General features: G+C 37.4%; 1 protein-coding gene across 1 annotated transcript; it reads right to left on the bottom strand.

Moving 5' to 3' along the window:
• Window positions 1–4,162: 4,162 nt before the first annotated feature.
• LOC135148021 (uncharacterized) lies at window positions 4,163–7,189 on the bottom strand. The gene is made up of 3 exons (XM_064082129.1): window positions 6,252–7,189; window positions 5,681–6,062; window positions 4,163–5,140 (listed from the first exon to the last, which is right to left on the bottom strand). Exons 1-3 carry the CDS (start codon window positions 7,187–7,189, stop codon window positions 4,163–4,165), a joined length of 2,298 nt encoding a protein of 765 aa, XP_063938199.1.
• Between the last annotated feature and the right edge of the window lie 4,983 nt (window positions 7,190–12,172).

Raw genomic sequence — 12,172 nt, 5'->3', positions numbered from 1 at the left:
AACAGTTGATATACTCCCAATTCATCTCCACTTCGTCCTCCTAGATACAAGGAAGAAGAGTCCTGCTTGGAGTCTACCTGCCATTCTGCTCAGGCGGCGGGAGCCCTTCCAGCGGCATCCCCTAGATGCAGCCCCGTAACTGCAGGCCAGGGTGCACTTAGTGGTAACCCCTAGCAGTGGTAACCCCTAAAGCGCCTTCAGGTGCAACCCCATTCCGATGGCAGTCTTCATTGTGCTTCCAATGCAAGTCCATACACCTTCTTGTACACCTTTAATGATCCACCCAGCCATGGCGAAGCCCATTATTCTTAACCACATGATTCCGATAAGCCCAAGTGAAGCCCAAATAATATGATGGGCTATAAAATAAGCCCAGGGAGATTTTATGGCACAACAGACACCAACAAAGCTCAGACCCTATATCTCTATAGCGGTAGTGTAAGCAGAGAGGTTTAATAACAAGTCGTCTATCGTGATTACATAGGGTGATAAAAATAGTTCAAGTCTACCACAAATTATGTTTCATTCACATAATCCTATGTTTACATGGCATAGTTCTAAATTCAATCATCCATTCTCGCTTCAGAAAGAATTAACAGTCAACTTAGAAGTTAGCTACGCTGCTAAGAAGAATAAGCACGGCTCATGCAAAGAAATCAACGTATGTCACAAAATCGAGTAATTAATATTCGTTACTAGACTACATCGATAAATCCATTAGAATCCCATGAAGGCGGTTAGTTCATAATCGAACTAATCGACATCATGGGTTCTAATGAAAACATGATAAATAAAAGACAAGAATTTAATGGAATAAAAATGCTTGAATTAATAATAATAAAGATCACACGTTACAGATTTGATGTTCACGATCTCGCTCGAAACTGTCACTTCCTCGCAAAGAACGATCCAATACAACTGATAATGTGCTTCGATAAAAATTAACTATGATATTGTTCTCTACTCAACTACTTTTTCTTAGAGGCTAGGGTTTTTACACACGAGAAATTAAAATGCATTGACTAAGTCAACCGGGCCTCGACCGCTGCGAAAATCCATCAGAAAAGCTTCAAAAATCGGCCCGGGGAAGTTCTGCTGGGCGCCACCGCGCTAGACTAGCGCGGGCGCGCTAGTTGACCCGAGGATAGCGCGGGCGCGCTATAGGTTAGCGCGGGCGCGCTACTGACTGTGATGGCAGCCCTGTTTCTTCGTGTTCAGCTCGTTCTCGCGTGCATGTCCTTCCTCGCTCCTAGTACCACTTCCGTAGGTGATCACGGTTGCATTTAGCATATGCAACAAGCCCTTTAAACCCCTAGATAGCTCTAGTGGACGAGTGTGCTCTCGTGAGGGTTTGTAGAAGATGTACCCACAAAATCCCAAATCGTGATGAATCCATAATTCTCTATTCTTGCCAATAATGCACAAAAACAACCTAAAATGATAGAAAATCACTTCATCACCTCAACTCGTGACCTGCACAGAAAAACACTAAAAACACATTAAAAGACACTAAACACTTAAGTACAACCAACCAATTTAAGTGGAAATGAAGGCCTATAAGTGTGTATAAATACCACTTATCAATTACTGACTTCATAACTTCTAGAAAACTCAAATGCTTTCCAGTTTGTAGCATTGTTTTTCAACCTTTCTCTTATTGAGCATTGACTAGTTAATTTGGTTTATAAAGGTTCCTTTCTCACAAATTTCTGGGAAGAGAGTCATGCTTGTTCTTGAAAGCTTTAATAAATCACTTAAGGTCGATGATGGCTCAGAAGCAGTGAAGTCAATTACCGAGTTCCTAACAATGTTAAAAGAAAGGTATTTCCAGAAGAAAGGGACCGATGACGAGTTTGAAGTGATCCGCATTTTTGTAAACAATACGGAATCTTCCATCAGCAAACACCTTATTGGAGATATGCCTTGGTTGGCATCACCGGGAAGCAAGTTGATGCATGAGTTAGACTCCTCCTATTTCTGGTATGGTCAGTCTACTTATTATCTGCTCCAATATCATATTCCCATCTTTGCGTTCAGTTCAGATGGAAAACTTGTCAGGAAAACAAAATATCCTACATTTGAGGTTTCAGAGTTCCCCTTTTATGCTGGTAGCTTGGAAGAGGAGACATTGTCACAATTAATTACTTGCTGGGGGCTTGATTATTCTGACTTCCGATATAATGGGCGAATCTATATGTAGACTCAAACATAAAGGTTTATACACGAATTGACAAAAGAATAAAGCAAAGACTAATATATGCTACTATTGCTCTTTTTATTAATTTCTGCTGTATTATTTTTAAATTTGTGAGTCAACTTCTATTATTAATTGGTAAATGACAACAGGATCCATCGCTTCGTCTGTTGAAACCTGTGCTCACTGTTAATACCTATGCCACGCATCTTCACGTCCATTTAATTACATAGACATTTTGATTAACATTCATAATAACAATGGACAATCAGAGAATCAGCCATTGTTATGGTGATTGGTGCCCCGAAAAATTGTCATGCTTACAGCTCCATTGCATGAGTTTGAAAACAAACTTCAATACCCTGGAAACAGTTACTTTTCTGTTCTTGCAGGCAACTGCTTCATTGAGTACAGTTTTAGAGCAAGAGCTCTGAAGATACACAATATATATTTATGATACAGAGTATACTCCTTGCCTATCCAGATATGGCAGATATCACAAAGTTTAACATCTGTTGTGGATACAAAAGCAATTTAAGTGTGTTTTAATTGCCCTAACCCTTCGAGTGCTGCTTGACATGATGCATTAATTTCCAGTTGGTGTAAATTTCGTGATATCTTAAATTTTTCGAAATAGTTCACTGTGCTAAGATTGTAGGAGCTCATAAAGTTCTATAGAGAAACTTCCTTAGGTATAAAGACACGTGTAAAAATCAATCGTAAGAAATTAAAGATAGTCAATATAAGTGGCAGAGTTATAGAGGTATATAATTAAGAAATTGTCATAACTCTGCACAAACTAGATACTGGCAAAGACAGAAACTGAATGCATAATAGAAAAAATAAATATGACCGAATTGAGCTTCATATTCAATGAATTCAACAATGAAAATGGAGCACTGGGAGAATATAAATCAGATACATAGATCCAAATAAACTCAAACTATTCAGTTTGATAAACTCATAGTACAATTGCGGAAATGAAATTACAGAGTTCGGTAGTATAGAGAATTAGAGAAGAGAGATAGAGAGAGAGAGAGAGATCTTGTAAATGTTATTCAAGCTTAACCAAGTTTACACATATGAGTCTATATTTATAGTTACAGAACATGAGCATAACTAACTCTAAATTCTGTTACAAGTATAAGGCACTGTTTGGTAAGCCAAACTTATTTTACTACTAATAGAAGTATTAGTGAATGTATCAAGTGAATTGACACATTCCTAATTTGTTTCCATACTGAAACGGTCATATATAAATCAGATCATAATATCCCCCTTTTGTTCATTATGGTAGCTATGGGAGAATCATAATTTGGTTAGAATTAAGATATATAGAGCACACAGCACACGTGGTCTGATCTACCTCAAACACTGCATTCTGCCTGTGGAAAATCTACAAGTCAGTACGATGTTAATGTAAAGGTTCAGTTCTAGATACCCTTATAGGAACCGCAAGCAGAAGTTCCAACAGATTAGCCCTTTTCCATAGACCCCGGTGGAAAAAGAAGCATATACCTTCCCCACAACAGTTTAAATAGTGTTCTTAAGTGTTATAGTCCTACCAATTAAATTCCAAAACAGTCAGATTAACTACGCAGAAAAATTTGTCTAGCAAAATAGACAAAGACCAAACTGCCCTCATTTCTTCCCCTATTACTTTTTCGACCTCCCTTACCATAAAGCGTTTCAGAAAAGCTCACCTCGGTGAGTGTCATTGATGGTCTAAAACTCCAACCCCGCCCATGCACCATACTTGTCAAGGGCGTCCACCAATTCGTTAGCAAACTGCTTAGATGCGCCTCAGCTTCTATTAGGCAAATTAGGATTCGATAAATGATGTATAATGTAAATACTTTTCCCTTCCTCCTCACTCCCCAAAAGTCCCAAACTGTAAAGAACATGGATGGACGAGCTCCTCAGCTTGAAGTCTGATATAAAGACCTGCTCATAAATAAAACCATTGTTCTAAAGAGAAGCTAATCTTCCATGTTTTATACACCTTAATTCTGAATCTGCAAATACTATGATTTTATCTCTCCTGTTACAGTAACTCCCCCCTCTAAAAAACAAAAGAGCAATAAACACGGTTCTAGAAGCTTCTATTAGAGTTCTATTCTTTCTCTCCACAACACCATTTTGCTGAGGTGTACCAGGTGCAGAGAATTCTTGCTTAATCCCATTTGATTTACAGAACTCTTCCATTTTTGAATTCTTGAACTCAGTTCCATTATCACTTCTAATTATCTTTACTGCATCCTTAGAAATTTTATCCAGTTGCTTGACATGTTCAACCAGTAGGGAAGTTGTCTCATCTTTACTATGTAGAAAATATACCCATGTGTACCTGGTGTACTCATCAACAATAACCAGAGTATATCTTTTCTTGGCAATAGACATCACATTTACTGGTCCAAACAGATCAACATGCAGCAAGTGATAGGGTTCAAGAATTGAGGACTCAGACTTACTTTTAAAAGAAGATTTTCTCTGTTTTGCCTTTTGACAGGAATCACAGAGACCATCTGGTGTAAATACTGATTTGGGCAGTCCTTTTACAAGATCCTTCTTCACTAGTTCATTGATACTATTAAAATTCAGGTGAGAAAGTTTCTTGTGCCAGTTCCAGCTGTCTTCAACACTAGCTCTGCCAAGTAGACAGATTTCTGAGTTATCAGAGTTTAAAGAAAGCTTGGCTTCATAAATATTTCCATGTCTGTATCCTTCTAGAACAACTTTTTCTGTGCTTTTGCTAATTATCTCACAGTGTTCTTTAAAGAAATCTACATGAAATCCTCTGTCACAGATTTGACTTATACTGAGCAAGTTGTGTTTAAGTCCTGAGACCAGAGCTACAGATTCAATGATGACACTTCCAAGATTGATATTGCCATATCCCAAAGTCTTCCCTATGTTGCCATCATCATAAGAAACATTTGGGCCAGCCTTCTCCACAAAGTCTGATAGCAGGGCCTTATTTCCTGTCATATGTCCTGAGCATCCACTGTCCAGAACTAGGATGTTTATCCTGTTGCCCTGCAATCACAAAGACCACTAATGGTTAGTTTTAAGGACCCAGACTTGCTTGGATCCTTTGGCCTTATTAAGTTTGTTAGTCTTCGCAGCGAAAGATTTATCAGAGTTTAAATCAGAGTTTGTGCTAACAGACTTATTATCAGAGTTTGTATTTGAGAATGCAATCTTGGTCTTCTTTAAAGAGGGTTTCAGCTCATAATAATCATAATATAAACTATGGTATTCCTTACAGGTGTAAATGGAATGCCATAAACTACCACAATGAAAACAAGGATTCTCTGGTCTATATCTAACACTTTTATTCTTAACTTCTGATTTGGGAGACATAGTATTTACGTCTTTATTTTTCCTGCAAAAAGAAGCAAGATGGTTAGAATTTCCACAGTTATGACAAGTTTTCCTAGGAGCATTAGGAATAGGCATATAGTTATTGCTTTTGTTGATACCTACCTTTCCATTCCTATTTTTCCTAGGTTCCTTGACCTTGTTTTCTTGCTTAACCTCCTTGAGCTTATGCTTAAGCTGTTTCTGAGTCATTAAGCCTATATTAACCTGTTTGGGCTTTTCAGATTTTAATTTGTTGTTAATCTCTGATTCTGGTCTGTTCTGTTTTGACTTAGAAGATTCTGCAACAAATTTAACAGGTTTGATCTTAGGTTTTTCAGCCTTAACAAACTTTGTTTTTGATGACTCAGCTTCTGTTTTATCAGTATAACCTAGCCCTTTCTTCCAATTTCCACTACCTAAGATATCCTGAGTAGTTTTGCCTGAATTTGTCCATGTCTTAATTACTTCCTTTTCCTTGGCAAGTTCTGATTCAAGAGATGCATACCTTTTTAATAATTCATCTTTGACAATGATAGCATCATCTCTTTCTTTCTGAACTTCTAACATCTGGACTAATTCTTTTTCAAGATAATCATTCCTTTTCTTTACATTTAGAGTTTCAGATTTTAATCTTTCATTCTCTAAAGTCTGATCTCTATAGCTAATATGCAAAGTTTTAAGGAATAATCTTAACTCAGTTATATCTTCAGTATCAAAGGCAAGAGTAGAATGAGGTACCTTAGTTTCAGCAGTTTCAGAGTTGTTATGAGTGTTTGCCATTAAAGCATAGTTGATCTCTTCCTCTGAGTCTGATGTGTCTACCCAGTTCCCTTTCTTGGTGATGAAGGCTTGTCCCTTTTCATTCTTCACTTTCTTGCATTCAGTAGCAAAGTGACCCTTCTCTCCACAGTTGAAACAGGTAAACTTGGACTTATCCATCATTCCAGCTTTTTCTTCTTTTCCCACATTCTTTCTGAATCCCTTTTTATCAGAGCTTCTGTCTGATCTTGACATCTTCTTCCCTTTGTTGAACTTTCTGTAACCCATCTTCTTAAAACCTTTAACCATCAGTGCTGCCAGCTGCATTATCTCAGATTCACTATCCTCAGAGTCTGAGGATTGATCAGAGTTTAAGCCATTATCAGAGTTTAATGACTCATCATCAGATTTTGTGACATAAGCTTTCCCTTTGCTTTTCACAACAGCTTCTTCTTGAACATTCAGAGCTACAGGCTTGGATTTTCCTCCATGTCTTTTATTTCTTTGCTCCATCTCAAGTTCATAAGTCTTCAGCCTTCCAAAAATATCATCAAGAGACATCTCTCCAAGATCATGATTGTCTCTTATGGTGGTAACTTTTAAATCCCATTTTTCAGGAAGAGCTAGAAGAAATTTGAGATTTGAATCTTCAAGATCATACTCCTTATCCACCAGAGATAAGTCATTTAGCAGCTTGACAAACCTGTCATACAGATCTGTCAATGATTCACCAGACTTTGAATCAAAGTGCTCATATTCCTGTGTAAGTATGGTTTTTCTGTTTTTCTTGATGGCTTGAGTTCCTTGACATCTGGTTTCTAAAGCATCCCAGATTTGTTTTGCAGTTTTACACCCAATCACCCTATTAGACATAGCATTATCAAGGGCACTGTGCAAGAGGTGTTTTACTTTTGCATCTTTACTTATTGACAAGATGTCCTCAGGAGTATAATCTTTCTTGTCTTTTGGAATCATCTTCTGAGGCTCATCTCCAACTGCAACAGAAAGCTTGGTAGGCATATGTGGTCCATCATAAATCCTGTCCAAGTATTCTGGATCTACAAAGTCCAGAAATATGACCATTCTCTCTTTCCAGACTGGATACTCAGATGTTCTGAGCATCGGAACCCTAAGTGACTCATATCTGCTGTTTGAGATTTGTGACTTTTCAGACATGATTGTGACAAAGATCTCACTGTATGTATGTTAACAGAGCTGGCTCTGATACCACTTGTTTGGCCGAATAAATTCACTATAACAGATTATAGTGATCACAATCAATTATATTAATGCAGACAAGAGAATAAAAACAATTAATCTCTTATTCACTCAAATCTCAATTGCTTACAAAAACTCTCTCTTAGTGATTTATACTTTTGATCACTAAGAGCTGCTAGGTTTTACAGAAGAATACTCGATTACACAACTCATATAGAGTAAACCCTAAAACTGTGTTTATATAGCACACAGATACAAGATATCTACTGATTGATTCCTATTAGTGATCTGCTTCCTGAAATACTTCAATCAATAGCTATCTCCTGCTGTCCTGATTCTTGTAATCTTCCTCTATCCTTATCTTCCTTGTCTGTCTTGATCTTCTCCTAGAAATCAGCCCGCCTGCAAACTCTGATCAGAATAAACTCTGATGTCACCTGCAGTCAGTAAACTCTGATTTCCCTATAAACTCTGATGATCAGATCTGCACACTAAACAAGTCAATTAATCATAACAACATCAAGTATGTAACAATGCTGTCATTGTCAAAGATGAATTATTAAAAAGGTATGCATCTCTTGAATCAGAACTTTCTAAGGAAAAGGAAGTAATTAAGACATGGACAAATTCAGGCAAAACTACTCAGGATATCTTAGGTAGTGGAAATTGGAAGAAAGGACTAGGTTATACTGATAAGGCAGAAGCTGAGTCATCAAAAACAAAGTTTGTTAAAGCTGAAAAACCTAAGTCAAACCTGTTAAATTTGTTGCAGAATCTTCTAAGTCAAAACAGAACAGACCAGAATCAGAGATTAACAACAAATTAAAATCTGACAAACCTAAACAGGTTAACATAGGCTTAATGACTCAGAAACAGCTTAAGCATAAGCTCAAGGAGGTTAAGCAAGAAAACAAGGTCAAGGAACCTAGGAAAAATAGGAATGGAAAGGTAGGTATCAACAAAAGCAATAACTATATGCCTATTCCTAATGCTCCTAGGAAAACTTGTCATAACTGTGGAAATTCTAACCATCTTGCTTCTTTTTGCAGGAAAAATAAAGACGTAAATACTATGTCTCCCAAATCAGAAGTTAAGAATAAAAGTGTTAGATATAGACCAAAGAATCCTTGTTTTCATTGTGGTAGTTTATGGCATTCCATTTACACCTGTAAGGAATACCATAGTTTATATTATGATTATTATGAGCTGAAACCCTCTTTAAAGAAGACCAAGATTGCATTCTCAAATACAAACTCTGATAATAAGTCTGTTAGCACAAACTCTGATTTAAACTCTGATAAATCTTCCGCTGCTAAGACTAACAAACTTAATAAGGCCAAAGGATCCAAGCAAGTCTGGGTCCTTAAAACTAACCTGTAGTGGTCTTTATGATTGCAGGGCAACAGGAAAAACATTCTAGTTCTGGACAGTGGATGCTCAGGACATATGACAGGAAATAAAGCCCTGCTATCAGACTTTGTGGAGAAGGCTGGCCCAAATGTTTCTTATGGAGATGGCAACATAGGGAAGACTTTGGGATATGGCAATATCAATCTTGGAAGTGTCATCATTGATTCTGTAGCTCTGGTCTCAGGACTTAAACACAATTTACTCAGCATAAGTCAAATCTGTGACAGAGGATTTCATGTAGATTTCTTTAAAGAACACTGTGAAGTTGTTAGCAAAAGCACAGGAAAAGTTGTTCTGGAAGGATACAGACATGGAAATATTTATGAAGCTAAGCTTTCTTTAAACTCTGATAACTCTGCAATCTGTCTACTTGGCAGAGCTAGTATTGAAGATAGCTGGAACTGGCACAAGAAACTTTCTCACCTGAACTTTAATAGCATCAATGAACTAGTGAAGAAGGATCTTGTAAAAGGACTACCCAAATCAGTATTTACACCAGATGGTCTCTGTGACTCCTGTCAAAAGGCAAAACAGAGAAAATCTTCTTTTAAAAGTAAGTCTGAGTCCTCAATTCTTGAGCCCTATCACTTGCTGCATGTTGATTTGTTTGGACCAGTAAATGTTATGTCTATAGCCAAGAAAAGATATACTCTGGTTATTGTTGATGAGTACACCAGGTACACATGGGTATACTTTCTACACAGTAAAGATGAGACAACATCTCTTTTGGTTGAACATGTCAAGCAACTGGATAAAATTTCTAAGGATGCAGTGAAGATAATTAGAAGTGATAATGGAACTGAGTTCAAGAATTCAAAAATGGAGGAGTTCTGTAAATCAAATGGCATTAAGCAAGAATTCTCTGCACCTGGAACACCTCAGCAAAATGGTGTTGTGGAGAGAAAGAATAGAACTCTTATAGAAGCTGCTAGAACCATGTTGGAAGAAGCCAAGTTGCCAACTTACTTTTGGGCTGAAGCTGTGCAGACTGCTTGCTTCACACAAAATGCAACACTGATCAATAGACATGGAAAAACACCATTTGAGATGGTTAACAGCAGAAAGCCAAATCTGAAATACTTTCATGTATTTGGATGTAAATGTTTTGTTCTCAAAAGTCATCCTGAACAATTGACTAAATTTGATCTAAAAGCTGATGAAGGAATTTTTGTTGGCTATCCATTGTCAACTAAGGCCTTCAGAGTTTATAATCTGAGAACAAGAGTGGTCATGGAATCTATACATGTGTCTTTTGATGACAAGAAGATAACTGGACTAGATGATTTCACTGATCATGAACAGCTGAGATTTGAAGATGAAGTAGCATATTCTGATTCGATAAACTCTGATTCTGAAATTATATCAGAGACTGTGATTCCAAATCAACAACCTCAAGCACAAGTTGAGAGGGAGCACCAGATAAATGAAAATATGGATCAAAATGATGAGGAATTGACAGAAAACACAACTTCTGATGCCAGTCCCTTAAACTCTAATATGTCAATATCAGAGAATAATGAAAGCATATCTACAGGGGGAGCATCAGAACTTCAGAATGCCTTCAGAGATAGCATGGATTATGGGGGAGAATCCAGTTCTAGAAGTCAACTGCCTCATGCAAGAAAGTGGACTAAATCTCATACACCAGATCTGAAAATTGGAGATCCTGATGCAGGGGTGCAAACTAGAACAGCTACATCTAATGAATGTCTTTTTCATTCATTTTTATCTCAGACTGAACCAAAGAAAGTAGAAGAAGCTCTTCAAGATGCTGATTGGGTAACAGCAATACAAAAAGAGTTAAATGAATTTGAGAGAAATAAAGTCTGGAAACTGGTACCAAGACCGAAAGATAGATCCATTGTTGGTACTAAGTGGGTGTTCAGAAATAAAACTGATAGTGAGGGAATTATCACTAGAAACAAAGCCAGATTGGTTGCTAAAGGATATTCTCAACAAGAAGACATTGACTATGATGAGACCTTTGCTCCAGTAGCTAGATTAGAAGCAATCAGAATTTTTCTGGCATATGCAGCTCACAAGAAATTTAAAGTTTTTCGGATGGATGTGAAAAGTGCTTTTCTCAATGGAGAATTGGAGGAAGAAGTATATGTTGAACAACCTCCAGGGTTTGTAGATCCAAAGTTTCCAGACTATGTCTACAGACTTGACAAAGCTCTTTATGGACTAAAGCAAGCTCCAAGAGCATGGTATGAAACTCTGGCTCAATTTCTGATAGAAAGTGGATTCACCAGAGGTACTATTGACAAAACCTTATTTTACCTCAATCATGGTAAAGATCTGCTTTTAGTTCAGATTTATGTGGATGATATCATTTTTGGCTCTACTAATTCTAAACTCTATGAAAGATTTTCTAAGCTTATGCAGTCCAGATATCAGATGAGCATGATGGGAGAAATGAATTATTTTCTGGGACTTCAAGTCAAACAGACTGAAGAAGGTATTTTTATAAATCAATCCAAATATACCAGAAATCTGCTACAAAGGTTTGGCATGCAAGACAGCTCAGCTGCCACAACTCCCATGGCTACAGCTACTAAGTTAGATAAAGACACTGGGGCATCAGTGGATATTACTAACTACAGAGGAATGATAGGCTCACTTCTATATCTGACAGCAAGTAGACCTGATATCATGTTTGCTACCTGTCTATGTGCAAGATTTCAAGCTGATCCAAGAGAACCTCATTTAGTTGCAGTCAAGAGAATCTTCAAGTATCTCAAGGGTACAGTTGAGTTGGGACTCTGGTATCCAAGAGAATCAGACTTTACACTAATTGGTTACTCTGATGCAGATTTTGCAGGATGCAAAATAGATAGAAAAAGCACAAGTGGAAGCTGTCAATTTCTTGGAGGCAGATTAGTTTCTTGGTTTAGCAAGAAACAAAAGTCAATTTCCACATCCACAGCAGAAGCAGAGTATATTGCTGCAGGAAGCTGTTGTGCTCAGGTTCTATGGATGAAGAATCAGCTATTGGATTATGGGTTAACTCTATCTAAAATTCCTATTTATTGTGATAACCAAAGTGCTATTGCAATGACAGGTAATCCAGTTCAGCACTCAATGACCAAGCACATCGGTATCAGATATCATTTCATCAGAGAGCATGTGATGGAAGGAACTGTGGAACTTCACTTTGTACCCACAGATCAGCAACTGGCAGACATCTTTACTAAACCTTTGGCTGAAGCTACCTTCACAAGGCTT

The sequence above is a fragment of the Daucus carota genome, chromosome 7 (genome assembly GCF_001625215.2).
Source record: "Daucus carota subsp. sativus chromosome 7, DH1 v3.0, whole genome shotgun sequence".
In the NCBI taxonomy this organism is placed as follows: domain Eukaryota; kingdom Viridiplantae; phylum Streptophyta; class Magnoliopsida; order Apiales; family Apiaceae; genus Daucus; species Daucus carota.
Note: the sequence above shows the minus strand (reverse complement) of the source record. Positions and strands in the feature narration are given on the sequence as shown.

What these genes read in the sequence shown, in the direction of transcription:
- LOC135148021 (XM_064082129.1), bottom strand. Translation starts at nt 7,189, where the DNA reads ATGTCTAATAGGGTGATTGGGTGTAAAACTGCAAAACAAATCTGGGAT. An exon ending in GATACTGAAGATATAACTGA is followed by an intron (nt 6,063 to 6,251) that starts GTTAAGATTATT and finishes ATTATTAAAAAG; the next exon opens with GTATGCATCTCTTGAATCAG. An exon ending in GGAAAAATAGGAATGGAAAG is followed by an intron (nt 5,141 to 5,680) that starts GTAGGTATCAAC and finishes TTTGTGGAGAAG; the next exon opens with GCTGGCCCAAATGTTTCTTA.